The 27699-nt window shown below is 53.1% G+C and overlaps 3 protein-coding genes across 3 annotated transcripts in view; 2 read left to right on the top strand and 1 right to left on the bottom strand.

The window, feature by feature from the left end:
- Positions 1 to 1984: 1984 nt before the first annotated feature.
- DPH7 (diphthamide biosynthesis 7) lies at positions 1985 to 14967 on the top strand. The gene is made up of 11 exons (XM_057313382.1): positions 1985 to 1990; positions 2370 to 2999; positions 4194 to 4327; positions 4719 to 4806; positions 6041 to 6132; positions 6550 to 6722; positions 8964 to 8981; positions 9650 to 9719; positions 9845 to 9910; positions 10167 to 10339; positions 14150 to 14967. Exons 1-11 carry the CDS (start codon positions 1985 to 1987, stop codon positions 14599 to 14601), a joined length of 1902 nt encoding a protein of 633 aa, XP_057169365.1. The 3' UTR covers positions 14602 to 14967.
- Positions 14968 to 15581: 614 nt separating this feature from the next.
- On the bottom strand, positions 15582 to 16898 carry MRPL41 (mitochondrial ribosomal protein L41). Its single transcript, XM_044380562.3, has one exon. It carries the CDS (start codon positions 16787 to 16789, stop codon positions 16382 to 16384), a length of 408 nt encoding a protein of 135 aa, XP_044236497.1. The 5' UTR covers positions 16790 to 16898; the 3' UTR covers positions 15582 to 16381.
- Positions 16899 to 17036: 138 nt separating this feature from the next.
- Positions 17037 to 27699, top strand: part of PNPLA7 (patatin like phospholipase domain containing 7) — a 68149-nt gene continuing 57486 nt past the window's right edge. The window contains 10 exon segments of the mRNA XM_044380547.3: positions 17037 to 17129; positions 17521 to 17568; positions 18656 to 18687; positions 20213 to 20287; positions 20449 to 20536; positions 20980 to 21059; positions 22532 to 22623; positions 22797 to 22937; positions 23459 to 23618; positions 25116 to 25196. Of these exon segments, the coding sequence (XP_044236482.1) occupies positions 18658 to 18687; positions 20213 to 20287; positions 20449 to 20536; positions 20980 to 21059; positions 22532 to 22623; positions 22797 to 22937; positions 23459 to 23618; positions 25116 to 25196 (747 nt within the window). The 5' untranslated portion in view covers positions 17037 to 17129; positions 17521 to 17568; positions 18656 to 18657.

Raw genomic sequence — 27699 nt, 5'->3', positions numbered from 1 at the left:
AGAAAATTACATCGAAAGGTCTCAGCTGACGTGTAGGACACCACACCAGGTCCTGACACATCGCTGGTTTCTTCCATGTCTCGTGGCTTATCTGGAATAGCATTAGCCTAGGGATTGCTGTCCAGTGTGGCTGCTTCAAGCAGGTGCTGCAGCTGGTAGCTGTTCCCTATCCAGTTGGGCTGCACCCCTGTACTGTGTGTTAGAGACCCCCCCCCCCCAAGTCTGTGCTGGTGAAGGGCCTGGGCTGGAGCTTGGAAGGTGGCTGTAAGGGTTCTTAAGTTCCATGTGTAGTGACTCCTTCCCTTTGCTCACATCATTGCCATGGCCCCCTGGACTGGATGCTGTCCTGAAGGGGCTATAGGATCCATAGACAGCTCTTATCCCTTTTTGCTTCCCTTGTCCCTTCTCTGATAGCAGCCCCTGGTTTCTTTTCTCCTCTGATGACCCCCAATCTCTTGATCTTTGTAGCCATACCTCCGAGAGTCAGGTTAACATTCAGATGGTTGGAATAAGGGGCTTGTATAGTGTGTGGAGCTGCTTGTCTTTTTTTTTTTTTTTTTTTAAGATTTTTATTTATCTGAGAAAGAACATGAGCAGGGGGAGGGGCAGAAGGAGAGGGAAAAGCAGACCCCCCGATGCAGAGCTGCATCCTAGGACCCTGGGATCATGATCTGAGCTGAAAGCAGACGCTTAACTAACTGAGCCACTGGGGTGTCCCTTGACTTTGGCTTTTTTTTTTTTTTTTTTTTAAGATTTTATTTATTTGTTTGAGAGAGAGAGGGAGCACAAGCAGGGGGAGGGGCAGAGAGAGAAGCAGGCTCCCTGCTGAGCAGGGATCCCCATGCGGGGCTTGATCCCAGGACCCTGAGCCTGACCTGAGCTGAAGGCAGACCCTTCACCGACTGAGCCACCCAGGCGCCCTGACTTTTTTTTTTTTTTTTTTTTTAATTAAGTAATCTCTGTACCCACTGTGGGGCTCAAACTCATGACCCTAAGATCAGGAGTTGAATATTCTACCAACTGAGCCAGCCAGGCTCCCCTTGACCGTTTCTTGTACCAGGTACGGGTGTGTGGTTCAGCCATTTCAGACAGTCCTGTTTCTTGCTGACCAACCTTTTCTGTTGCTCTGCTCCAGCTGCCCTCTGAGCTGCTGAATTTCCAGCCAAAGCCCTGCTTCAAAACCACAGGCTGGGTACCCAGGGATCCATGTAGATTGCAATGTCAGCCTGTCCAGTTACCTGGGGCTATCATAGCAAAGTATCACAAACTAGATGGCTTAAAACAGCAATGTATCATCCTGTTTGTGGAGGTCAGGAGTCCCAGATCAAGGTGTTGGCAGGACTGAAGACACATGGGAAAGGTGTGTGTTCCGGCCCCTTCCAGCTTCTGGCAGTTTCAGGTGTCCCTTGCCTTGTGGATGCATCATACCAACCCTCTGTTTTTACCTTATCTTCCCTGTGTGGGTCTGTCCCTGAGAGACCAAATCACCCCTTCATAAAGATACCAGTCATATTGGACTAGGGCCTACCTTAATGACCTCATTTTAACTGGATTACCTCTGTAAAGACCCTGTTTCCAAATGCCACATTCTGTGGTGCTGCGGGATAGGACTTCAGCATATCTTTTTGGAGAGACACAGTTCAATCCATCCTTAATAATGCCCAAAGCTTGCCTTCCCCAAACCTATTCTGTAGAATATGTTAATTTTCTTGACCGGCGGCAGCATCTCTTCAGTCTCCCAAATCAGAGCATGGCTCTGCTAGGTGTCCTCCCTTACATTCGAAGTGGCCGACAGAGCCCTGCCCCTTGGGCGCAGACGCTGACTCTTCTCCAAGTCCTCTGTCCACCTTCCTGCCCACCACCGCAGCCAGCAACTCATCAGGCACCCCCAGCTGGTCCTGGCTCCTTTCTCTGCTGTCCTGGCAGGCGGGTCTTTGGTCCACTGGTGTGCCACACCTCTGGCCATACTCGCAGCCTCCCTAGGATGGACGTGAGTGGCAGAGGGTAGGCGTGGCCCAGCCCCTTTGGGGCCGACCCTCGACTCGGCTCCCTGAAAGTCTAGGTCCTTTGCTCACCCCCACTTCCATGCCCTGTTTTTCTCCTCTTCTCCCCTCTTTTTAAAAGCCCAGCTCTTCTGCAAATTCCGTCTGGATACTCTGCTGTCCTTCCAGCCCCACCGCCCCCCCGGACCCGCGGAGGTCCGCCGGCCGACAGGGGGCGTAGGAGCGCGGCTTCACGCGAAGGAGGCAACGACGACCGGAAGTCCCGCCTCGGTGCTCCGGAAAAGGGAGGGAGGTGATTGCGGAAGTCAGAAAGACCTGCCGGGACCTTGGTTTTCTCCTCACCGCGGCTCCGACCCCTACCCCTAGCGTCACCGCCGACCTCAGCCCCGACCCCGAACCCCGCTCTCACCGCCAACCTCGGCCCCGGCCACGAACCCCGCTCTCACCGCCGACCTCGGCCCCGGCCCCGGCCCCGAACCCCGCTCTCACCGCCGACCTCGGCCCCGGCCCCGAACCCCGCTCTCACCGCCGACCTCGGCCCCGGCCCCGAACCCCGCTCTCACCGCCGACCTCGGCCCCGGCCCAGGCCCCGAACCCCGCTCTCACCGCCGACCTCGGCCCCGAACCCCGCTCTCACCGCCGACCTCGGCCCCGGCCCCGAACCCCGCTCTCACCGCCGACCTCGGCCCCGGCCCCGAACCCCGCTCTCACCGCCGGCCCCGGCCCCGACCCCTGCTCTCACCGCCGACCTCGGCCCCGGCCCCGACCCCCGCTCTCAACCTGGCCTCCCCACCACCCCTTCGCCGTTCCTCCTCTGCGTCCTTGTCTGACTCCGGGGTGACGGGAAGTCGCGTCCGGCTGTTGCAAGCGGTGGACACGGAGTACACCGCGGACTCGGTGGAGTGGTGCCCGCTGGAAGGCTGCAGGCACTTGTTGGCCTGCGGCACCTACCAGCTGCAGAAGCCGGAGGACCAGGCCACCAACACGGAGAGCGAGGTGTGCGGTGCCCTCCTGGCCTTAGGCGGTCTCTTCCGCGCCTCTCTAGGTCTGCTCTCCCCAAATGGCATCTCGAGTAGCTAAAGCTCCGCTCCTGTTTTAGGGGAGGGTCTCAGGAAGGGCGGGAAAATACGTAAGACGGCAGAGCCGACCACAGATGTTGAGACATGCAGTGGGGAAGGCTGGAGGAGAAAAGTCTGTGTGGAGTCACACAGGAGATGAAGATGTGACATTGGCCTTGTGCTCAGAAGGTAGGTTAGAATGGGCATCTTTTTCTTTTTTTTTTTTAAGTTTATTTATGTAAGGAATTTCTACACCCAACATTAGGCTGGAACTCACAACCCTGAGAGAGAGAGCCGCATTCACCAACTGAGCCAGCTAGGCACTGGGAATGGGCATCTTGAAAGTCCCTTATATGCAGGTGTGGCTCAAGTTTATGGATGAAGCCTAGACTAAAGAGAAAATGGAAATTCGAAGGAGCTATACCTAATCTCTCGAAGGCGTCTATTCAGATGCAAACCAGGACACTTTGAAGAATGAGAACTGGCACTTCAGCAACAGGCCTAAGCCAGGACCTTTACGGGCAGACTGGGTCCTGTGGTGACCTACCATAGCTGATCCCTGTTAGCCCACTTAGAATAGGGGCACCTGGCTGGCTCAGTCTGTACAGCACGCAGCTCTTGATCTCAGGGTCGTGATTTTGAGCCCCATATTGGATGTAGAGATTATTTAAATAAAATTAAAAAAAAAAAAAAAGCATTCTATGCTGAGCCCAGCAGAGTTTATCTGCCTACCCACTAATGGTATAACAAGAGAAGAGATATTTCTCCAGCTCAGAAAATCAGGGCTGTTGCTTCCAGGTAGAGTTCCAGAGTCAGTCAGTTATTTATTTATTTACTTACTTATTTATTTATGTATTTATTTATAAGATTTTATTTATTTGAGAGAGAGAGAATGAGCAGGGGGAAGGACAGAGGGAGAAGCAGACTCCCTGCTGAGCAGGGAGCCTGAAACAGGGCTCAATTCCAGGACCTTGAGGTCATGACCCGAGCCAAAGGCAGATGCTTAACCTACTGAGCCACCAGAGTCCCAGAGTCTTGGCAAACCTTTTCTTTCCCTTGATTCCTTTTCCCATCCCTTGGGTTCCTCGGTGCCTATCAGGGTAATCAGAGACTACATCTGCATTTTTTGTAGAGTGCACTGGACATTGATGAGCCTCAAACCCGTTTAGGTCGTCTCTACCTGTATAGTTTCAATGAGGACAGCTCTGCTTGCCCCCTGCTTGAGATCCAAAGAAGAGATACTTCTGCAATCCTGGACATGAAATGGTATAATGTTGATAACAATTCCTCTTGTCTGGAATTTGTCACGACTATCTGTTGATTTAATCAGGGAGCCTGATGCCTGTCAGCATTCACTAAGATGGCAAAATGTCTGAACTATTTCATTTCTTTATTGTCCTGCCAGCCTGTTGCGCTTGGTGGGACCTGTAGACCTGGGCCCCTTTCATTTCCCAGTTTCCAAGTCCTAGGGTTGGTATGAGTCTGGGAAGTGATGCTTGTTTTCTGATTGATAAGCTGGGAAATCTTGGAACAGAATTGTAGGCTACAACCTGATTTTGGAGCTAAAATTTAAATAAGAAGTTACTGAGGTGCATAATGCTCTGCTGTGCTCTGGGTGTGTCCTGTGTTCTGACGGGCATATGAATTCTCCCCTCAGGTGCCACATCCCGGTGGCTGGCCATGCCCTCTTGGGCGTGGCAGATGCTGGTGGGTCCATAGAACTACTCCGCTTGGCGGGATCTGAGGTCAGTGACGGGCCAGGAGTTGTGGCGGGTGGAGAGAATCAAAATGGAGAGGCTTTGGGTGTGAGGTTGTGCTGCTACAAACCTTTTTGTAGCATGATTTCTGTTTAATGGCAAACTTTATCATAAAATATCCTAATTTAGCATGCAGTCTATTTTAAATTATTGGGTTCTGCATCTAACTCTGAGAAGAGATCACCTGTACGTCACCGGTGGATGGGCTGAAGTAACGGGGTATTCATTCACCTGTCAGTGGATCCGAAAGTGCTTCTGTACAGAAAGCCTAGACCAGCATTCTTAGGTTGATGATGCTGGAGCCAAGAATAGGAATGGATTTCCTATGTGAAAGTAGTATTTGTCTCCCATAACTAGGAAGGCGTATGTTTCCCATGAGGCTTTCTCAGACCATTTGGTACTGACGAGTCCCATGCATTTGCAGAATGACTGCACCTGATTGTTGGAGGGTCGGAAGAACAGGGAAGTCCTGTAGTTGAGGGAAGTAAGTGGCCCACAAGACCAAGCCCTCACTCGGTGGGAGGGACACACACTAGTGCAGGCGTGCGAGTGGGACTGGAGCAGGTCACTCGCTGTTGGAGTTATGGCAGCTGAGGGCTTGTGTATAAAGGGCCTTGCTGCAGCCCTGTCTGAGGAATGAGGGAGGGAATAATCTGGGGAAGACTGTGGGCCCATGAACCAGGTCCTGGCAAGAGCAGATCACCCACAGAGAGGACCCTGAGGAAGCAGCCTGGTAGGAGCCTTCTGAGGGAGTTAAGCACTGTCCAGCTTGCCTAGGTAATAAAAAACTTTCATGAATCTTAGAGAAGAGAAACAACGTTGAATGGCTAGTTGTGGCTCCTGAAATGGAAACTAGAGGAAAGATCCTGCTGTCGCGGAGTGTCCCAGCAGCCCTTGAGGCAGGGGAGGTGGGGAGTGTGCGCCAGGGTGCTTCCTAGAGCCTGTGGAGGTGGCGGGATTGTGTCTCGGAGCGCATGGACAGCGAAGGCGTCTGAAGAGCAGAGACCTGCTTCCCCTCGGGTCACGTGTGGGAAAGTCCTCCAACAGGTGTATGAGCTCCTCAAGAGCAGGGCCAGGTGCCTCGTGGCCTCTCGTTCTGTGATGAATCTAGCATTAGCACATTTTGTTCATCTAGTGGCGTGGTGGCCACCTGAGCTAGAGGAATCATCTTTCCAGGGTTCTGGGCTGTTTCCCTTTGATAGCGCTCCTTTCTCTCCGGTAGAATGCTTACACACTGCAGCCGGTTTCCAGCTTTGCCCTGGAGAAGCAGTGCCTGGCCCTGTCTCTGGATTGGTCCACCGGGAAAACTGAAAGGTAAGGGCCGGCATTGGTGAGGGACCCCAAGTCTTTTGTCTGAGGAGTCATTCCTCTCTTCATGTGAGAGAGAATTGAATGAAACCTTGCACCAGCCTTGATTGTGGCTTCCCAGACCTGGGAATATCACTGTCAGTCCTAATCAAGAAAGAAAACATTCCAACTTCCCAGATAAAAGAAACGCTGTTTTCATCAAGAGAAGCTGACATGGGTTCATTTTGACAAGCTAAGTGATAGTAGTTTTGGTTTCTGCCAGGTGCCCAGCCGTCTTAATAGGCAAGTGCACGGACCAGGTCCATGGAGAACCTCTCCCATGACATGTCTTGGGGTGTCACCAGTTGGAAACCAGAAGAGGGTGATGAGTTTGGGTCAATGAATAAATTCAGCTGGGTTTCTCCATTGGTTCCCTGTGTCTAGGCCCAGTGACCAGCCCTTGAAAATCATTAGCAGTGACTCCAAGGGGCAGCTCCACCTGCTAGAGGTGAATGAGGCGGGTCCGGCGCTGCAGGAGGTGGCCACGTGGCATGCCCACCACTTTGAGGCCTGGATTGCTGCTTTCAATTACTGGCAGACAGAAATCATTTATTCAGGTGGGTACTTCTCCGCTGGGTGTCGGCCCCAGGAGGGAGGGAGTGAGCAAGTGTGGCACATGTCAGGGCCATGACTTGGAACGTGTTGGGATCTTGAAGACCCTTTGCGAAGACAGAATCTGTAGTTGGTACTTGCTGCTTAGTTGTTCAGGCTTGGTAGTGTCTTAGGTCGCGCTGACCACGGTCTTGGAGCAGCAGGAACCCTGCCTCCTGCCACTCTTGGTATCTGATCCCTTGCTTCTGCTGTGAGAAATCCAGAATTCCCACATTTTCCGCTTCTATTTCTGTGTCCAGTATTGACTTTGTCATGTTGGATTTCAGGCTTGTCTGCTCCCTTTTTGGAGACAGTTTACCTTCCCAAAGAAAAGCCCAAGAGAGATAGGATTGATTTCCTGGTATTGTGAGTGGTATGTATTGCGGGTGCTGATGTGACAATGAGAAATTACTAGAACTAGAGGTTGCAGGAGCCAGGTAGCTGTGATCAGCCTCTCTTAGCCGAGTGGAGAGGACTCTTGGGAGATGGGAGGTGGGAGGCGGGAGGCAGGGGGCATTGGTCTCTGAGCAAAGGCAGAAGGGGAGCTGCTGGATCTGCAGAGAAGCGAAGAAAAGATCTGACTCTTGTTTCCCTCTGTGTCCAGTTGCTGGTAGTGTGCTAAGCTCCACAGTGAGCGGTGAGGCTAGGGACGTTCTGTTGGACTGTCAGGAAGCTGCATGGTCCCCCGCTTTCTGCCAGAGCTGCTCTTACTCAGCTCCTTGGTGTCCTGGTCCAGAGAGCACCCTCTCAGCAGCATTCCCATGCTGACTCCCTCCTGGCACAGTCTTTTCCTTGGGTTATCCTGGACCTTTCCTCTTCTTTCTGGTTGCTCCTTGTTCTACTTCGCTGGCTCCTTCCCTCTGCTTGAAAGTGTTCCTGTCCTCTGGCTTCTGTCTGGTGCTCTTCTCGCTTTGCATTGTCGCTCTCCTGACCTCAGCTGCTGTCTCTGTCTTCCAGAGACAACTGCATTTTGGTTGCTTAAGCAGACCTTTTTTTTTTCTTTCTTTTCTTTTCTTTTCTTTTCTTTTCTCTTCTCTCTTCTCTTCCTTTTCTTTCTTTCCTTTTTTCTTTTCTTTCTTTCTTTTTCTTTCTTTCTTTCCCTTTCTTTCTTTCTCTCCTTTCTTTCTTTCTTTCTGTGAAATTTTTCTTATTTATTTTAAGTGATCTCTACACCCAGGATGGGGCTCGAACTCATGACCCTGAGATCAGAGTCACACACTCTTCTGACTGAGCCAGCCGGGCACCCCAAGATTTAATTTTTTTAGGTCTGCTCGTTCTTGGGTTAGTACTGCCTTGAGGCTTAGCTAATTCAGAGCAAGAGGATCGTGGAGGCTATGATTTAATAGTTCAGCACCAACTCGTTTGTTCAGTGAGTGCTTATGGAGCACCTGTATGTGCCGTGCGCTGTTCTAGGTGCTTGAGAAACGTGGGTGAACCAGACAGACAAAAGTCCCTGCTTTCACTGAGCTTACATTGAGAGGAGATAGGCAGTGGTCACGGAGCATAGCATATCATGAGTGGACAGAGTGCTCAGTAGGTCAGAAGTGATAAGTGCTTTGGGAAGCAGAAAGGTAGGCCAGGGTTGGGGGACTGAGGTGTGGGCAGGTGCAGGCTGTCCTGTTACATAGTATGGTCACAGTAGGCAGAGACCTCGGGCAGGAGTGAGCCTGATGCATGAGCAGAGCAGCAGGTAGCTGTAGGACCAGAATGGTGGGAGGGGGTGGCAGAACAGAAGACGGTGAGATGAAAGGCCACAGGACGGACTTTGGCTTTTGCTCAGAATGAAATAGGAGCAAGAGCAAGATGCTGAGCAGAGGGATGACATTTTCTGACTTATGTTGTAGAATTGAAGGGGATCTTTTTTGCTAATGTGTTGAGTATAGACTGTGAGGAGGTGGGGGCAGAGCCTGGACACCTGATATGCAGATGGTGGCAAGAAGGCCTCAGACCAAGTTGGAAGTGGCGCACACAAGGGAAAAGTGGTAGGACTTTGGATGTGTGTGTGCAGGTGGGTCAACAGGATATCCTGGCGGATGGGCATGGGTGTGAGACAGGAGAGACCAGTGTGTAAAGAAGCCAGTACCAGCTTTCTCTGCAAATCTGCCACAGGACTGCAGCTCATCTTGGAGGCTCACCTGCAGGCACTGGTTCTGTTGGTCTGCTTCCTCGTAGGTCGTGTTCTCCTGTACCCCTTCTGTCTGTTACAGGGACCTGGGTCGTGCTCAGTAAGTATCTCTTGGGTGGGCAGGTAGTTGAACGGAAGGTGGGTGGTTGAGTGGATGGGTGGGTGGATGGAATGGTCAGACCCAGGCGTTTTTCTTTTGCTCACTCTCACCCTCCACGTAGGCCCTGCTTTTCAGCCTTGCTCCCCTTCCTTCAGGATAGCCACCGGCACCCTGTATCTTGTTGTTGCTTTTCTTCAGACACTGGATTATGGTGCCAGCTTCCTCTTTCTTCCTATGTTTTCAGTTCCCTAAGACAAGCAGGGGTCCTTTTTACTATAAGGTTACAAGGGGCACTTCCCTTTAAAACACATGGGGGTGTGCTGAAGGTTCCAGAAACTTAGGAAGTGCTCATGTTTGCTGCCTCCTACATGCAGGTCCTGCTCAGAGTTCTTTGATACGACAGCTTTGCTTTGTGGCAGCCATCTTGTGACCTGGAAATCCTTTCCCTAACTTCTTGGCCTTCCCTTTTGTTCCTGTAGGCTGAGCCCCCGGCCTTTCCTGTCTTCCCCGTGGGGGCCCTCTCCAAGTCTGAAGACGCAGTTCCAGCACAGGGCTCTTCTGCCCGGTGGCATCCTGAAACCACCATAGGGATTTCCCCACGGACATAAATTCCCTCCCTGAGGAGTGGCTGCTTCGTGTTGTCAGTGGGCCTGTCTGTTTCCACACAGGTGGGGACGATGGCCTTCTGAAAGGCTGGGACACCAGGACACCTGGCGTATCTGTGTTCACTAGCGAGAGGTAAATCATCAAGGGGCCAGCCCTCGGCATGTAACGCCAACCCTCCTGTCCCTCCTCCGTGGACTCTCCACTGGAGACGTGAGCCTTCGTGGGTGCCCACTCAGGCCTTGCACTTTTGCCTGCAGACACTCCATGGGTGTGTGCAGCATCCAGAGTAGTCCCCATCGGGAAAACATCTTGGCCACAGGAAGGTGAGTCCCTTGGGTTTGGTTCACAGGGTCCATCTTCCATCTTTCACTTCCTTTTCTCATGTTGACCACTGCAGTGTTGTTGAATTGGATCAGGTCTGATACCGGAGTACAGATATCTGGGCTTGGGAAGAGGGACTTTGTCCTAGAGGAATGAGTGGTACGGGTTTCCCCAGGAGATGTCCCTGCCATCTAGGGGCCTTGGGGGAAAAGTGGGCATTGGTTTTGCTGCATGATCCCTGTGCTTGATGGGTTTCAGCTATGATGAGCACGTCCTACTGTGGGACACTCGGAACATGAAGCAGCCATTCGCAGACATGCCCACTCAGGGCGGAGTGTGGAGGCTCAAGTGGCACCCTTTCCACCACCACCTGCTCCTGGCAGCGTGCATGCACAGTGGCTTTAAGATCTTCAACTGCCAAAAGGCGATAGGTGAGTAGGGGCCCTGTGGCAGCCAGGCCTGGGGCGGGAGTTTCCAGTTGTCCTGCTCCCTTGCTCTACCGGGCTCCTCCCCCATGCTCTACACATTCCCAGGCTCACCGCCCAGTCTCACCAAGGCCCGTAACTGGACCAGCTCCAAGCCTCAGTCTCCAGCACTCTGCTACTTAGCCATGGTTCTTACCTGACCGGCTCAGTTATGCTGGTACCTCCTGCTGTTCAGCTGCTCTCTGCCCTCTTAGGACTCTGCTCCAGAAGCATCACCACCTGTCACTTCCATAGCCATCCTTGGCCCACCTTCTGCCACGTTCTTCCTGCCTGTGCACAGTGTGGTCTGCATGGTCTCATGTTCCTAACACGCTTTAGCTCTCTTCCCCTTGCTCCCTTGCTCACACTCTCTGGGTAGTACCCAGCATTGGTCAGACCCAGTTCTGCTTGGGCCTGAGCCACACAGGGAGGTTAGGGTTAGGGTTAGAGCAGCCCTGTGGGGTCTCACTTTAGGTTGACGTAACAGTGGGTCCTCGGAGTTGCCAGGCAAACCATGGCCTTTCTCTAGCCAGTCATTCTTTACTGTCAGAACTTTTTCACATTTTCTTCCCTCTTCTCAAGGCCCCAATGCCCCCTTTCCCTCCTCATTCTCAGTTTGTGATTCTCCCTCCCTCCTTGTCCATACAAAGAACGGATTAGAGACACCACCCCGTCAGTGTTGCTCGGAAGCCCAGTCCCCTCTGCACGGGGCTGCACTCCAGGCTTCCTGTTCTGTGTCTTCAGTTCCTCCGTCTGTTGTGCGTCCGTCCTGGTGGTTACACGACCATGCAGTTCTCAGCTGAGATCTTGTGATGTGAGAGTCATGTGAGATCTTGTGTTTTAATGTGGGTATTTACAGTGAGAAGTTGCCCTCAGAGCACTACTTTCACTGCATCCTTGCAGTTTTGGGGTGTGGTATTTTTTTTTTTTTAATTGATTTATTTGAGAGAGAGAGAGCAGAAGCAGGGGGAGCGGCAGGCAGAGGGAGAAGGAGAGGCAGACTCCCCGCTGAGCAGGGAGCCCGACGTGGGGCTCGATCCTAGGACCCCGGGATCACGACCTGAGCCAAAGGCAGACGCTTAACCAACTGAACCACGCAGGCGTCCCTGTCGTAGGTTTTCATTCATCTCAGAGTACTTTCTAATTTCCTTTGAGATTTCTACTTTGACTCATTAGTTATTTATGAGTGTGTTGATTCCACATTTTTGTGACTGTCCTAAATTTCTTTCTGTTACTGATTTCTAATTTTATTCCTTTGTGGATTCCTTTTAAGTTTATTGAGACTTTTTTGTGGGTTCTTGTGTGGTCGGTCCCAGAGAGCGTTCTGTGTGCTCTTCAGAAGAGGTTACTCTGGCCACGGAGTGCTCTGCAGATTCTGTTCAAGTATTCCGTTGTTTTTCTGTCTGGTTGTTCATTATTTTTTTATTTAAAAAAATACATTTTTTAAGTAATCTCTACACCCAGCGTGGGGCTTGAACCTACAACCCCAAGATCAAGAGTCGCATGCTCCACTGACCAAGCCAGCTCAGCACCCCTGGTGGTTCATTATTTTTATTATTTACTTAAAGATTTTTTTACTTATTTGAGAGAAAGGGAGAGTGCGTGTGCACACAGTGTGGGGAGGGGCAGAGGGAGAGAGAATGTCCCCTAAGATCATGACCTGAGCTGAAACCAAGAGTCGGACACTCAACCGACTGAGCCACCAGGTGCCCCCCTGGTTGTTCGTTATTGAAAGTGGGGTGGTGAGGTCTTCAGCTGTTATGGTTGGACTGTGTATTTCCTCCCTCATTTCTGTCTCTCTGTACTCATGTATTTTGGGGCTCTGTTGTTAGTTGTGTGTGTGTATGTTTATCGTTGTGAGGGTCCCTCCTTATTTCGAGGAACTCTTGCGGGTCTGCTCCATCTGGTACCAGCAGAGCCATTCACGCCCTCTCACGGCTACTGTTTGCCTGGTGCGTTTTTACTGTCTTTTTGCTCAGTCTTTTCATAACTTGGGGTCTGAAGCGTGTCTCCCGTCCTGGGTTGTGGGTCTTTGTCGGGAGCACAGTGACACTCTGCCTGCCTTGGCCTGCTTCATCCGGGGCACATGGCGCCACTTCGTCTTTTCCTCTGATGACGTTAATTCGGTCACTTGGCTAAGGTCTCCCCTGGGCTTCTTTACTGTAAAAGTGTAATTAATAATAATTAGTCTGGGGCGCCTGGGTGGCTCAGTCGTTAGGCGTCTGCCTTCGGCTCGGGGCGTGGTCCCGGAGTCCTGAGATCGAGCCCCGCATCGGGCTCCTCCGCTGGGAGCCTGCTTCTTCCTCTCCCACTCCCCCTGCTTGTGTTCCCTCTCTCGCTGGCTGTCTCTCTCTCTGTCGATTGAATAAATGAAATCTTTAAAAAATAATAATAATTAGTCTGTGGTTAGAGTGTTTGTACCTTTGTGCTCCTCATCAGACTTTTACTCAACACATCGATGATTCTTGCCTGAACCAAATTGTTACTATAATTGCAAAGATTTTTCTAACTATTCTTTTTTTTTTAGATTTATTGATTTATTTGAGAGACAGCACGCATGCGTGTGCAGTGGGAGGGACAGAGGGAAGGGGGAGAGAGTCTTAGGCAGACTCTGTACCGAGTGTGGAGCCTGACATGGCTCGATCTCACAGCTCTGTGGTCACGACCTGAGCCAAAACCAAGAGTCGGACGCTTAACCTACTGCACCACCCAGGTGCCCCATTATCATTTTTTTTAATTAACATTCTTTTATAAGGAAGAGCTTTCTTTTCTCCCATATATGTGTGTTAATAATATTACCTTTCTGTATAGGTTCATGGATTTTTATGTTACTCAGTGAGCCATAAAGTGTTACGTCTTTACTCATTATAATGTTCACATTATCCTAGAGCTTTCCCATGAAAACCTCCTGAAGCCGTCTCCTGTGTGTGTCACATGTCCCCACCGATTTTTGAGTACTTCCCTCGATTTTTGCCACCAAGCCTTCCAGCTGGTGACAGTTTTCTAAGTCCACACCCGCAGCTCACCGGCTACTAGTTTTCTGTGGCTGCTCTTGCCATCCTTGCCTTGGCCTTGCCCTGGACCCTAGACTGTGTCAGGTTTGGCAACACCTTGTCTTTTCTTTTTCTGGTCTAATGTTGCTTTCAAACCTTCTACAGCTGGACCTCTTTCCAGTCCTGCCCTCCATCCTCAAAGTTGCCATAGCAACTCACCATAAGGAAAGCTGCTTAAACTCTTCAGTGACTCCTTTACAAGCTCAGACCCAGACTTTACGGAGCATGCAGAAGTCTGCGTTGATTTTCACCCTCCAGACATGTGTCGCCACTCCCTGACAGCATTTCAGTCACGGCCATTGTTTGTGATTGCCCAGATGTGTCCTGTTCTATCTCTGTACTTCACACGTGTTTGTTCTCTGTTTCTCATGCATCCCTGTTGCTCCTTTCTGGTTAACTCCTTTGTCCTTTGCTTTGAAGTCTTCACTAAAAGTCAGCACTAAGACTTTTGCCAAGGCCTCCAGCTTGGAAAGGCACCCTCCCCCCTGTGCTTCTATAGCCAGGCTGATTCCTCTCAGGCACACATGGTGCACGCACTGCCAGCGAGGGTCTGTTTTCTTCTCATCTGTCCACATCTCAGGGATTCCTTTGCATGGTGCACAGTGGCTGCTGACAAATGAGTGGTTGCTTTTAGCAGAGTCTCCCTTTGAGAGTGGGCAGGGGCTGTCGGTTGGAAGTGATGAGATCAACCCTGGGTAACGTCGCATGTTCTGTTTCACTCCAGAGGAGAAGCAGGAAGCCTGCACAGTCTCTGTGTCCCGTACGTTGTCCGACTCATTGGTGTATGGAGCTGACTGGTCCTGGCTCTACTTCAGCAATCTGTCACAGACCTGCCAGTCATGCTGCTCAGGGTCCTTTCCCTGCAGCAACTCAGGAGTCAGAGCAGCGCATCCCTGTAACTTGAAAGCTGTACGCCAGTTACCAGCACCTTCTCATCATTTAGTAGAGGATGAGGAAGAGGGTCATCCCGCACTTCAGAGCGGCAACAAACTGAGGACGACTCTGCAGCCACTCACAGAGGACACGATGAGGAGTGGCGGCCGGCAGCACACTGCAGGGACCACGGTCTCTGACTGCGACCTCTCTCTGGAAGCAGCGAACTTGGACATTGCCCTCCTAGCGACTTGCTCCTTTTATGATCACGTTCTTCACCTCTGGAAGTGGAAGAGCCGCTGAGCTAGGGAGGAGTTTGGTTGGTTTGACGTCGTAAGGACCACTTCCGCAAATAAAACCCAGAGTGTGACTTTGTGAGTGAACTGCCCTCAGACCACCTCATTGAGAGTCTTCCTGTCATCTTCTACAGGTGACTGTGTAGGGCTCAGTGCCCCTTACGGGCTTTCCAGTGTGAGCAAAGAAGCTGTTGGCTTCTCTTACATAAACCTCATCTATCTGCTGGGGAGGTGGTGGCAACTCTGCCTGATACCGAGGAGTCTGCTGTTACGGGAGTGGAAGGGTCTTGGTTCCCCGCTCTCACACTTGTCAGTTTCTTGTGTGAACTGGACACTCAAATTCTTCATACTTATTTAAATTAACTAAATGAAAGTGTGCTTTTTTTTTTTTTAAGAACTTACGTATTTATTTGAGAGGAGAGAGAGCAAGAGAGAGCACAAACAGGGGAAGGGTCGGAGGGAGAGAGAGCAGACTCCCTGCTGAGCAGGGAGCCCCATGCGGGGCTCAATCCCAGGACCCCTAGATCATGACCTGAGCTGAAGGCAGACACTTCACTGACTGAGCCACCCAGGCGTCCTGAAAGTGTGCTTTTCCTTAAAGCTACTTAACAGTAGTTTTCCATGAACATTTAAAAAGACCACCTCATCATGGCACCAGAAATGCTTGCATTAGTCTCCTGTGCTGATAAGCAAAGGGAAATGTGTACACATTGAGTGGCCTTAGCGTGTCGTAAACTTGAAATAAGTTATTGTAGTGGATTAATCCCTCTTCCCCTGTGTAGCTTTAGTACCTGAGTGGCTTCCTGAGTCTAGACACAGAGTAGCTCGAAGAACCCAACCTGAGTCTGTGACTCATCTGACTCCCACAGAGTTCGTTCTTGTCTCTCTGGAAGAAACAGTAGTTGAAGTGCAGGCCAGTGTGGATTTTGTCAGATCCTCAGTACATACAACTATGAGTAGGTGTTCAGAGTCAGGAAACAGGTGCACTTTCTTTTTTTTTTTTTTAAGATTTTATTTGAGAGAGCAAGCATGTGTGCAAGAACAAGGTGTGGGGGGCAGAGGGAAAAGCAGGAACCCCCCCCCCAGCAGGGAGCCTGATGCAGGACTCCATCCCAGCACCCCAAGTTTATGACCTGAGCTGAAGGCAGACACTTAATCAACTGAGCCACCCAGACATCCCAGAAAAACACTTCTATTTTTTGCTTCATTTTCTGATGAAAATATAGGTGAGAACATGTAAGAAATTACTGTACTAAAATGATGGATTCCCAACTAATGTCGCATTTATTTCAACAGAATAGTTTGAACCTTCCTTTAGAGTTTAAGAGATTTAACACAAGAATCAATGAAGCAGAATACAGAAGACCGGAAGGCTATGCACTGAAACAGGTGAACCCAAAGGAGAAAGAGACTAGATTACTGGAGGTTTGCCCCCAAAACAGCTGTTTTTGAACCCATAAAGAATATGCTCATTGGTTTCGTGGGGTGAAGAATCTGGGCGATGAATTAACCCGTGCTGTACGTGGCACGATGTGCCTTGTGAATTCTTTTCCTTCTGCAAGCTAAGCCATGTATTCTTGCCCAAAACCTTGTGGTTGGGAAGACGACGGCTTCCAGTTTCACCGGGAGTAGGGTCTCTAGGATTCTGCCTAGGTCGCTTTCATCTCACAATGACCAGATGCTAAGGCCGACCCCACTCGCCCACGCCGGGGCCAGCGGCCGGGGAGGATGGCTGGGCGCAGTCCGCAGGCTCGCAGGCACACCCAGCGGCGGCCACTCCGCGGCTCCTAGCGCGGGAAGTTCTTGGGGTACAGCTGGAAGAGCTTGCCTTCCTGGGTGGGCTCGAAGCCGTACTTTTCCAGCTGCTCCGGGTCGAAAGTGCCGTCCTTGAAGTCCTTCTCGATGGCAGGTGCCACTGCCTCCCGGAACAGCTGTTCGGCCGTCAGGGGCGTGTCTGTGCCCGCCTGGGCGCGGTAGTTCACGTAGGGCTTGAGCCTGAAGCCGGCCAGCTCGGGCACCACGAGCTCCGGGACCATCTCCTTGACCTGCACGAACTTCCCGTCGCGGCCGTGGACGCCGGTGCCCTTGGCGCCGCGGCCCTTGTAGAAGGTGCGCGGACCCCGCTTGCTGGTCCACTTGCTCATGCGGTCGGCGCCCCGCACCAGCATGCGAGCAGCCCCGCTCAGGAGGCCCATACCGAACCCTGCACCACGCGGGTGCTCGCCCAGCCAGCTCCCAGGCACGGCGAACAGCCGCACCAGCCTCCGCTTCCGGCGCCCTCGGCGGCTTCCGGCGGTCAGCGCGGCTTCCGGCGCCCTCGGCGGCTTCCGGCGCCCTCGGCGGCTTCCGGCACCACCCGGCCTTCGCGCCGCAGCAAGAGCAGCTCCGATTGGCGGCGCTGCGTCCAATGCCCAGCCTCGGCCCTGCGAGTGGGCGGGACCTCCGGGCCGCGGCCCTGCGCGGGGAGGCGCGGTGCCGGCGGCCGGGCGGCGGGGGTAGTGACGGGAGCGCGGGCGTCGGGAGCGCGCGGTCCCGGTGAGTCGCCGCAGAGCGCCCCGAGATGGCGATGCCCTGGGTCTGGCCCTGTCAGGAAGGGTAGCCATCAGTGCCCCCAACCCGTGCCGGGACGCACAGTGCCCCACAGGCCCGCCCAGCCCTGCGCTGCGCGGCGGGAGGTGCAGGTGGGAGGCGGATCCCGTGTCCTCTCGGTCTCCCGGACGTTAACCACAACCCCCAGCCCCGACGCCCGTCGACCCGGAGCCCCCAACTCCGAGGTCCCCCAACCCTGAGGCCCAACCCCGACGCCTGTCAACTCCCAGCCCCCAACCCAGACACCAATAAACCTCGAGCCCCCCAGCCTCGCTGTCCCCAAACCCAAACTCCCTAACTCCGATGCCCCCTTAACTCCGACACCCGTCAACCCCAGCTCTCCACGCCCCGACGTCGGCCAGACCCAACGCTTGTCAACGCCGAGGTACTCCAGCCCTGATGTCCACCTACACCGACACCCCCCAGCCCCGATGACCCCCTAAAATGACACTCGAACCTGGATGGCCACTAACCCCGATGCTTCTCTAACCTGCCGCTTCCCAACCCTGCAGCCCCCTGACCCCCGCTGCCGTCTGGCTCTGTGCTGTCCCAGGCAGTGTAGCAAGGACTTCCACCTTGTCTCCCTAGCAGGTCCTGGGGGCCATGAGCTCTAACGCACTTCAGACGCTCAGGGATGGGGTGTGTGGGGAGACTGCCAGGTCAGGGCACTTGCAGGCCACAGAGCTGGGGTCAAGGGCGCTGCTGGCCCTTCAGGAGAGGCCCATCTAGGAAGGAAGGGTTTTCCATGTGGGTGGCAGAGGACACTGGACATTTGACCCTGGAGCAAATGCACTATGACCCCGCATCTACCTTCTGCGTCCTCACTTCTCTGGATGGGATTTTGGGAGAGACAAGTCCTCTCTTGCTGCTGCTGTTCTAAGGGGCCTGGGAGCCACACGGTGGAAGCCCCAGACCTGGCTCCTCCCCACTAGACAGGGGCAAGGTGAACCAACTCCCCAAGTTCATCCTCCTCTGGACCCGACACACCCACCTTGAGGACTCAACCCCACTGGATAGGAAACCCCCTGAGGCAGGCCACTAAGTTGTCTCAACAGTTGCCCTGTGGGGCCCCGTGCACCCCTACCCCACCCCCGGCCACAGCCTCGTCCCTGTGGCCCTGGGAGCTCCTGGCAGCACTAGGCCTTGGCTGAGCTGCTCACGCTTGCCCTTGACCTTCTGGAAGAGGAGCGGGACTTGGCTGAGGTTGTGGGTTCCTGGGCAGCCACAGGAGAGCTGTTTACAGAGAGGGAAGTGACGCTGGTGCTTCTCTTCATGGAGAACACAGCTGCCTTCAAGGTTTTCCTTTCAGTGCAAACACAATTTAAACAGAAAAGGAACCCAGGAGAAATGGCTGAAAGCATTGCTCTGCCCCGCCAGCATGAGTTGGGGGGACACTTGCCCTCCTGTAAATCAGTCTTTCTTCTTTTCACCTCGACCTTTTTTTTTTTTTTTTTTTTTTTTTCCATTTTTAGCCATGAAGCAAGAGGAGGATGCCAGCCCAGAGGTATGGAACTGAAGGGTTTCAGGGACGAATCAGAGCCTCAGAATTCCCAGTTAGGGGCATTTCTGGACCAGGAGAAAGGGTCCTTTTCGCATTTGCTCTGTGGGCAGCTCCTTGAAGTTGGCTGAATGGAAGTGGCAGCTTGGGCCCCTCTGTCCCCTTGTCAGAGTTGAGACCCTGCCACTTCTTCCCCTGAGGTCACAGCTGTCAATTCCTGCTTCCCCTTAGGACTTTTGCTTGCTTTGACTCGAGTCTTTTTCTCTGTGGAATGTCTGTAGCCAAATCACAAAGGCCTTTATTCCTAAAGCAGAAAAGTGGATGTATTTAAACAACCATGAAAAGCCTGAGATGCTCAATATAGGAGATTGTATAACTAGGTTATGGGCCACCTGTGTGACCCTTTCCTTGGTTATCCTTCGTTGTCCTTGACATGGTGGCTGAGCTCCAAGGGACACACCTAAGAGGAGAGTGGGTCGCGGGCGCTGTCATTTGCACAGCTGAGCACACGCTCCAGGCCAGGAGAGACTGGATGCCTCAGCTCTGAAGCAGAAAGCTCCCACTGCTTCCATGTGCCTGATGAGCCAACTTCAAAGACCTGGTTTTCTGGGCCACTTACTTATCCTGTCTTGCGGCAACATTCTGCTTTTGAGACTTTTTTCTGAATGCCCTTCCATTTTATTGGGTTTTCTGTCATCCCTGCTGTGTCTGGTACTCTCTCTAAGGATCAGACCACTACTTTAGTCCTTGGCACTTGTGACTTGAAAGGGTTAACAGGTGCCCCCTGCCCCATCTTGTTCCTGGCTGCTGGGGGGGAGATATGTGGATACCTGGAGGAATGCAGAGTGGCTGCTTGTTTGGCTGGTTTCTCTTGTTCATTTTCATCTTTTTGGGGGAATCGGCCGATATCCTCCATGTAGGTGGCCCCAGCCATCTGCCCATTCATCATCCTGTGCTCACTTTTTTCTCTTCCTCCTCCCTCCCTTGGGTTTGGGCTTCTGAAGCGCCATTACCTCCTTCTCTGGGAGGTGGTAGGGGAGCAGGCACATAACCTTTCCGTGCTATGAGCTGGTATTCAGGGTTCTCAAAATCCGGATGGCTCCTTGGGGTTTCTCAGCATTGCTGTGGTGTAGGCTTCCATGTGTCCTGCAGCACACAGTCCCGTTGGTGATCAGAGGGCACTGAGTGATGGCCTTTGCACCCCCTGTGGCCAGCCAGGCTTGCTCCTCTAGACTTGCGTCTGAGGGACTGGGAAGCTGAAGATTTAGGATTCACATGTGATAAAGATGCTTAGGGCATTTGTGGTCAGCGCAGCACAGCTGCTGCCCCTGCCCGACTGCCTGACTGGCCCCGTGTCCTGTGGGTGGCCATGGGAGACAGGTTTCTATGCTCAGAGGACCTCAGCAGCCCAGAAGATCACTTCTTCTGGGGCTGCTGACTTCCTCCCTAACCAGCAGCTCTATTCTTGCTGCCCTGGGAAGCTAGGGCCACGCCTGTGTTGGCCCTTCCTGACCACATTGTTCTCCTCTAGGCTGACTTCTGTCTGGGTGCTGCCCTGCAGTCCTGGGGGCTGCAGTTGACGGAGCAGCATTCACAGTCCACCATGGTAACCACCTCAAGTGCTTCCTGGTGATGGGTGGGCCCTGGGATTTGTGGCTTGTTGCACTCCTGGCTGCTCTTGGCCCCCTTGTCCCAGCCTGTTGCCAGGGTGGGGAGGGGCTCTGTGGCAGTCTTGCTGATGGGTGCTCTGTCTGTGACCTCACCCAGCTGATAGGGATTGTGATTGGAGCCCTCCTGGCCCTGGCCCTCATTGGCATCACCATCTTTTTTGTGTACAGAAGGGTTAACCGATTCCGTAAGTATCTTGCTTCAGACTTCAGCTCTAGGGGTAAGGGACAAGGGCTTGGGAGGGTGGGAAGGGTTTTTGTGACTTGCCTGTGTTTTGAGCTCCTGGGAGCAGCTCTCAGGCCTGTGATAGCTTTTGTTGGAAACTGCTGGCCTGTCCCCACTGAGGCTGTGCACGCCGGATCCATGGAATTTGTGTATGCTCCCAGCTTTCTTGGCTCACGTTTCTGAGCCAGACTTTGGTAAGAAGAGATGCAAGTCCTGCTCCCTGTGAGCCAGCCTGTGCTCGCCCCAGGCCCAAGATGCCACTTGCCTTTCCCCCATGCTGTATGATGTAGCAGGGGCGGGGGGGGGGGGGCGCTGGCTTGCGCGTGCTACAGGCTGTCTGGCAGAACCCTCCTGCCTCTTTGTGCCCCAGACGTGGCTCAGGAGGCCCCTGTGCTCCCCTTGCAGGACAAGTACAGCCCACTCCTCAGTACAGGTTCCGGAAGAGAGACAAAGTGATGTTTTATGGCCGGAAGATCATGAGGAAGGTAACCTGTGCTGCAGGCCCGCTTCCTACAGGCCCCGGTGCAGTGGGGCCCCCAGCAGCTTGTAGCTGCCCTCACTCTGCAGTGCTGTGGCCTCCGTGCCCTCAGAGACTTAGCCAGTGCAGAGAGATGGAGGCCTCGTCGGCCCGTGTCCTGGGGCACGGCGGGTCCTGCCAAGATTTGGACATTGGGAGGCCTCCCTTGTCAGCATCAGTACCCACGTGAAGAATAAGCAGCTTGGTCTAGTCCTTCCTGGTCACCCCTGGCCCACTCCCGCTCCCTGAGGGCAGGAGGGACTTAACACTGCCCAGGGCCTTGCTGTACTTGAACTCGTGCTTCAAATAGCTGCTGGCGTTTTAGAGTAGCCTCTACTTACCACTTCTTTCTGGATAAGCGGCTAATACGTGTTCTCTGTAGCAACCTTGAAATGCCACAGGAGAAGGCATGTGAGTCCTTGCATGGACCTCCCATTCTTCTCAACGTCAGGCTGTGATGTGGAGGTCCACTGGTGCTGCTGACGGGCCGTGGCGCGGGCCTCGAGCCTGAACACTTTCACCTCACGGCCTAGTGAGGGGCCACGTGGGCTGGCCTCACACAGGTCTTGAAGGAGCCTGCACGTGGTCGGGTGGGGAGGCAGGCAACCAGTCCCACTGAGGACTGTGCAGTGGCCAGACCCGGGCTGAGGAGGACAGAAGAGTGGTCCAGTGGTGCCAGGTCACCTGGAGGGAAGGAGTTGTGACCACACACCCACAGCTGACACCATGGGGCAGGTGCCACTCGGGGAGCGGAGGGGCAGTGGCTGCCCAAAGGGGGCTTGCTGACATCCAGGAACCAGATGAGCTGGCCTCAGTGGTGGGGGAGGGGCAAAGAGCTTTCCAGACCTGGGATGAGCATGCAGGGACTTGGATTCTGGGGGGAGGGGCAGTAGTACAGGACAGGGCCAGCTTTTCTTATGTATTCATGTATTTATTTATTTTAGAGAGAGAGAGGAGAGCGCGTGTGCGTGTACGAGCCAGAGGGGCAGGGAGAGGGAAAGAGAACCCCAAGCAGACTCCACGATGAGCAAGAGCCGGACTCGGGGCTCAGTCTCAGAACCCTGAGATCACAACCTGAGCCAAAACCAAGAGTCGCCACCCGGACACTCCAGGGCCAGCTTTTAAAGGCTGTGGAGAGGGACTGCTGCGTCAGCACGACAGAGGAGAGGCTGAGCAGCAGCCTTGCAGGCAGAGGGAGCACAGGCCTGAGGACCTGGTGCTCTGAGAGCACTGGCCGTTTGGGGATATGGCCATGAGGTGCTTCGTCTGTGGTACAGGGATGGTTCCCCGTGTCCTGGGCAGGCAGGGCAGGCAGGGCTAGACCCTGGGAGCTGATGCCACGCCTGCAGGCAGGTCCTGAGGGCTGCGGCTGAGCCCTCAGGCTGAGGCCAGGTCCTTTAGGTCCAGGCTCAGGACTTGGCCTCTCCTTTCACCTTGCAGGTGACCACACTGCCCCACACGCTTGTGGGGAGCACGGCGCCCCCCCGGCAGCGGATGAGGAAGAGGACCAAGGTGCTATCTTTGGCCAAGAGGTACTAAGAGTGTCCTTCAGGCCACATGTGTCACAGCTGCCCTCCCTGGAGGGCACTGGTGAGCCTGCTGGCCATCGCTGCTGCCCCTGGCTGCCCTGCCTCTGGGTCTGCAGTGCTCATGCGTCTGCTTGGAATCCCTTTGGGCTCCAGGTGCATGCATCTCTGCTTTGTAGGATTCTGCGTTTCAAAAAGGAATACCCAACCCTGCAGCCAAAGGAACCACCACCCTCCCTGCTAGAGGCTGACCTCACGGAGTTTGACGTGAAGAACTCTCACCTGCCGTCGGAAGTTTTGTACATGCTGAAGAACGTGCGGTAAGACGGAAGCTGAGTAACGGAGGCCTGCTACAGGAGGCCTGGGGCTGTGCTCCCTTCCCCGTGGCCACCAGTGCAGCTCCTCGCACGTCTTTCCTGTTGTATTTGTTTGCTTGTCGGCATTTCCGTGATCAGGAGGAAACTCAAGCAGGTGCGGGAAGTGTGTGGCTGGATCGAAGCTACAAGCCTGGGCTCCCTCCCATCTCCGCCTGGAAACCCCACTCCTCTTTCGAGCACTGCTTCGCCGTCCCAGGCTTTTGTGTACCCCTCTGGTTCAGATTCACAGTCATGGCTCAAGAGTTCTTCAAGCTGATGGGGAAAGCAGTTTAGGGGAGTTCCCGAAGTTTCATCGTCTGTCCTGACAGTGAATCGGGGCGCTAGTGCTGCAGGGTCCGCACCTCCGTGAACCCCAGCTCTGTGGATCTGTGGATCTGGCCAGGGGTGACGGCGGCAATGGCTGTATCTCCATCAGCCTCCCTCTCTCCTTCGGAAGGTCTCCCACATGTGCCGTGCTTTTGCAGGGTCCTGGGCCACTTTGAGAAGCCACTGTTCCTGGAACTTTGCAAACACATGGTCTTTGTGCAGCTACTCGAAGGGGAGCATGTCTTTCAGCCGGGGGAGCCGGATACCAGCATCTATGTGGTGCAGGACGGGCGGCTGGAAGTCTGCATCCAGGACACGGTGAGTGCCTGGCCACGTGTGTCTCAGTGGCCTGATGGAGTGCAGAGCGGGGTGGAGGGTGTGGGTCTGCTGTGTTGTGTGCGTGTGTGTGTTTTAAGTAAGCTCTACACCCAGTGTGGGGCTTGAACTCACAACCCTGAGATCCAGAGTTGCACACTCTACCCACAGAGCCAGCCGGGCGTCCCTGTTGTGTTTTTGCTTACATGTCTGGCATTTAAAAGATTTTTTAAAGTTTTCTATTGAAAAGTTAGTATAAAATTTTCAGTTTCGGTTCTTTGGGGGAAAAGGCGCACTTTGGTGTCAGAAGCATTGGCACGCAGTTGATGTGCCCTTTGATATTGGTACGTCACCCCTCACTCACACATGTGGGGTGCCCATCATTTAGTGGGTTCAGTGGCATTTGGTGGTTTTCTGGATTTTACCTGTTCTCGGCCTGTTGAGGTGTCTGTCCTGTCTCCTTAGAACAGCCTCCAGTGCTTGGGTACTGATCTGCCACCATCAGTTGGACCCTTGCCTTGTGTTCCAAGTTTCAGATTGTGAATGATTTTAACTCTAAGAAAATAATTAAGGTATTAATTCAGCTGGACACAATATACTTACTTTCTGCCTCAGTTAAATTACACCCTTGAATCAGAATTGCCAGGGGGCGACCTCCAGGCCAAACTTGTGGAGGTCTTGCTTTCCACAGGGTGTTTCTGTTGACGTGCCCAGTGGTGTGATCCAGGCTTCCCACCTCTTATTATTGTTGAAATAGACACTCAGGGAGCCCCAGACTGCACAAGGTGGCCCCTGACCTTAAGGAAATCCCCACCTGCCTGAGCCCTGGGGGTGGGCCCTGTCCCAGTGTGGATCCCACATGCCCTTTCTAGACATGATGCTGTCTGTGTGTGAGGCTTCATCTACCCTGGACTTGATGGGATGATGAGAAAGGAAATGGTCTTCATCCAGCCTCCTCCTGCCACGCCATCAGTGTCCAGGGCTGTCGCCACCCAGCTGGCGGGCCTTTCCTGGAACAGAGCCTCTGGGCTAGAAGGAAGGGTTCTTGGAGGCTGACCAGGGCCAAGTTTGAACAAGTTCACAAAGGATTTTCCTGGGTCAAGCTGCGATAAAGTTCCTATACTAAATAACCGCCATAGTTCCCTTTCTCTTTCAGTCCAGTGGAAAATATATCAAAATGCCATGATTTATACCAGTAGCAACTGAATTTGGCCCTCACAGCCTTCTGTTTAGATCAGCAAACTCCTTAGGTTTTGTGAAATCCAGTCTGGATAAGCCATGGGTTGAAGGGCCATGCTCGGGCTGGACTCCCTGATTGCTCTTACTCATCCTCATGTTTTCTGTCCTGTGCTTTGGAGCTTATCACACCCTGAATTCCCAGAGGTCAGCTAGGGCATGGCCTAACTGAGGACAGGCAACAGTGGAGGTTGGGTGGCCCAGCCAGCCTGGGCTGGGCTGAGCCTCCTGTCAGTGGATGACTCTGCTCCGCTTCCCGAGCAGGACGGCACTGAGGTGGCGGTCAAAGAGGTTCTGGCCGGAGACAGCGTCCACAGTCTCCTCAGCATCCTGGACGTCATCACCGTGAGTCCCCCGGGTCCACCCAGAGTCACCTGGACGGCAGGCTCCTCAGCGCCAAGACCAGTTCTCCCCAGTGTCGAGGGGCTGGCCTAGGGTGGGAGGGACCCCCCGTAGGTCAAGGGTGTTTGGGGGAACAGCGTTAACTGTGCCCTTAAGAAGAGCTGGGCATTTGCGTATGCATTTTGGCTGTCTTTTAAATGGTTATTTTTTGGACTGAGTAATATATGCACGTGGTCCGAGATTCAATAGGGACAAACATTGTGTAGTGAAAACATTTCCTTTCATCCTTCAGGCCCCAAGGCCCCTTCCTAGGAGGGGCCCTCCTCTGGATCTTCTGTGCCAATGCGTATGCCTGTTGTTCTCAATCTGCTGTTGAGTGTTGCGGTGAATGGTTTTGTGTGCACATTGTTTCATGTACTTGGCTAGCGGAGACTTCCGTGGTGTGAGGGTGCACACCCACCCCCACGCCTGAGCCACAGTCCCGTGACGCCCGTGTCCTCACCCATCAGCCAGGCAGTCATCTCATGTTCGATCTTTGCCAGTCCAGTCAATTACAAAATAATATCTCATGTTACCTTGTGATGTTTAAACTTATTGTCTTGGAAATTTTTTTTTTTTTAAGATTTTTACTTACTTATTTGAGAGAGACTATGAGGCGGGGGGAGGGACAGAGGGAGAAGCCGACTCCCCACTAAGCAGGGAGCCTGATGCGGGGCTTGATCCCAGGACCACAAGGTGATGACCCGAGCTGAAGGCAGGTGCTCCACCGACTGCGCCCCCCAGGCGCCCCATCATGGCACATTTCAAACATACGCAAAAGTAGACAGAGTAGTAAAATCAATTACGTGTGCAGCACTAGCTGTAGGAAGTCTGAGCTCTGCACACCTGTTCCCTTTTCATTAACAGGAGTTTAACGTCTAATTTTCTTTTTTTCAGAGTAAAATCTCTATACAGTGAAACAAATGTTAAGTGTGTACTACCTGAGTTTTGATAATGCACACGCCTGTATAGCTCAAAAGGTGTATTTGATTGTCACCTTGACTTCGAGGGTGTACTTCCTGCTTTCACTTTGAGTTGTTCATTGAGGCAGCTTGTACCTCACTGTCCCCAGACATTGCCCAGAGGGGTCTGCAGAGCGGGTTAGCAGACCTTGGCAAGGGTGCATCCATGTGGGGCTCGGAGTTCAGGAACTTGTGTGACACTCATGATGGGTGGGGCCCTTGGTGGGTATCCTCTGATCTAGCCCTGGGTTCTTGTGTACAAGGGGGTGACAAACTCGGGACTTTGGGGTGTCCACTGTGTTCCCCCATCCCTGTTAGGCTGGCACAGACATGCTGTAAGCTTTGTTGGGGTCTGGGGTGGAGGTGTTGATAGGATTGTGGCATCTTGCTCTGCCCCCAGGACCTGGTGTGTCTTCACAAGACGCTTGGCCACTGCTGAGAGAGACACCACCTCCTCTGAGCAAGGCTGACCCGCCTTGAAAGGCCAGTGCCTATGCCTAGAGCGTTGTGCTGGGAAGGGCACCCAGATGTGTAGGGTAGGTCCCATGTGGCTCTGTAGGCCTCTGGCTGGTATGTGTCAGGATCTGTCAGGGGCACTGTGAGCCTGAGAAGCCCAGGAGGTGTAGACAGATTGTCTCTCCACATGGAGATAAATTAGGGAGTTATGCAGCTCTGTACCCTCCCTCTACCTTGGCGAGGATTAAGGAAAAAGTAGCTTTGGTGGAGGCTCTTCTTGGTATTTCTTGTCTGTAGTGAGTCTTTGTCTCATAATTTTGGGCTATGACACCATTTCTTGCAGCCCCAGGAGATGTGTGCTGTGAGCAGGGCCTCCAGCCTGCTGCATCCCTGTGCTCCTTCTGGAGTGGGAGCCCATCTCCCTTCAGTGGGGTGGGGTAAGAAAATAGGAGTGATATTTGAGAGAAAATAATTCTGTATTGTGATTAATAGATCATCTGTAAGGACATCATTTTTGCCTAATCAAATATTTGTGTTTGTCATTTAAAAAAATTAATTTTATCCAAGTAACAGATTCTAAAAACAGTTTTGGTGTTTTTGAATCACAGTTGTCTGTTCCACTGCCCTCTCCATCTCTTCTAGGCTTTCTGGACAACCTGTTCTCTTGCTCTTTTGTAATCCTTCTGTCTTAGATTCATGTAGGCTTCCTGGCCTGGAAATGAGGGCAGACTTTCCTGATTGCTCTGCTGGCCTCCACACTCTTCTCACCCCAGCAAAGCCACACTCAAGCGGTGTTGTTCACCTCAGTGAGGTTCCTTTCTTGTTTTCCTTGGAGTTAACAGTTGCTTTGGTTTTTGGGGGGCTTCGTTTTTTGTGTATGCTGTGGTCTGGTGCCCTGCCCCAGTGCCCTGTGAGTTGGGAAGCCCCCGACCCCCATCTTCTTGTCCAGCCTGACCTGCCTGGGCTGAGCTCCAGCTTCCCCGGGGTCTCCACTCCTCATCTGGGGCCTGTCCTTCTGTCTGTGTGGGGCCCTCACCTCTGCTCCCTTG

Source organism: Ursus arctos, unplaced genomic scaffold, assembly GCF_023065955.2.
Source record: "Ursus arctos isolate Adak ecotype North America unplaced genomic scaffold, UrsArc2.0 scaffold_18, whole genome shotgun sequence".
NCBI classification, from domain to species: Eukaryota; Metazoa; Chordata; class Mammalia; order Carnivora; family Ursidae; genus Ursus; species Ursus arctos.
This window is presented reverse-complemented; position numbering and strand designations above follow the sequence as displayed.

Bases quoted from the DNA above. Each gene is read 5' to 3' on its own strand.
- DPH7 (XM_057313382.1), top strand. The intron at 4,807-6,040 runs GTCAGTGACGGG...TCTCTCCGGTAG, and splicing joins TCCGCTTGGCGGGATCTGAG to AATGCTTACACACTGCAGCC. The intron at 9,720-9,844 runs GTAAATCATCAA...TTTTGCCTGCAG, and splicing joins TCTGTGTTCACTAGCGAGAG to ACACTCCATGGGTGTGTGCA.
- MRPL41 (XM_044380562.3), bottom strand. From the start codon at position 16,789: ATGGGCCTCCTGAGCGGGGCTGCTCGCATGCTGGTGCGGGGCGCCGAC.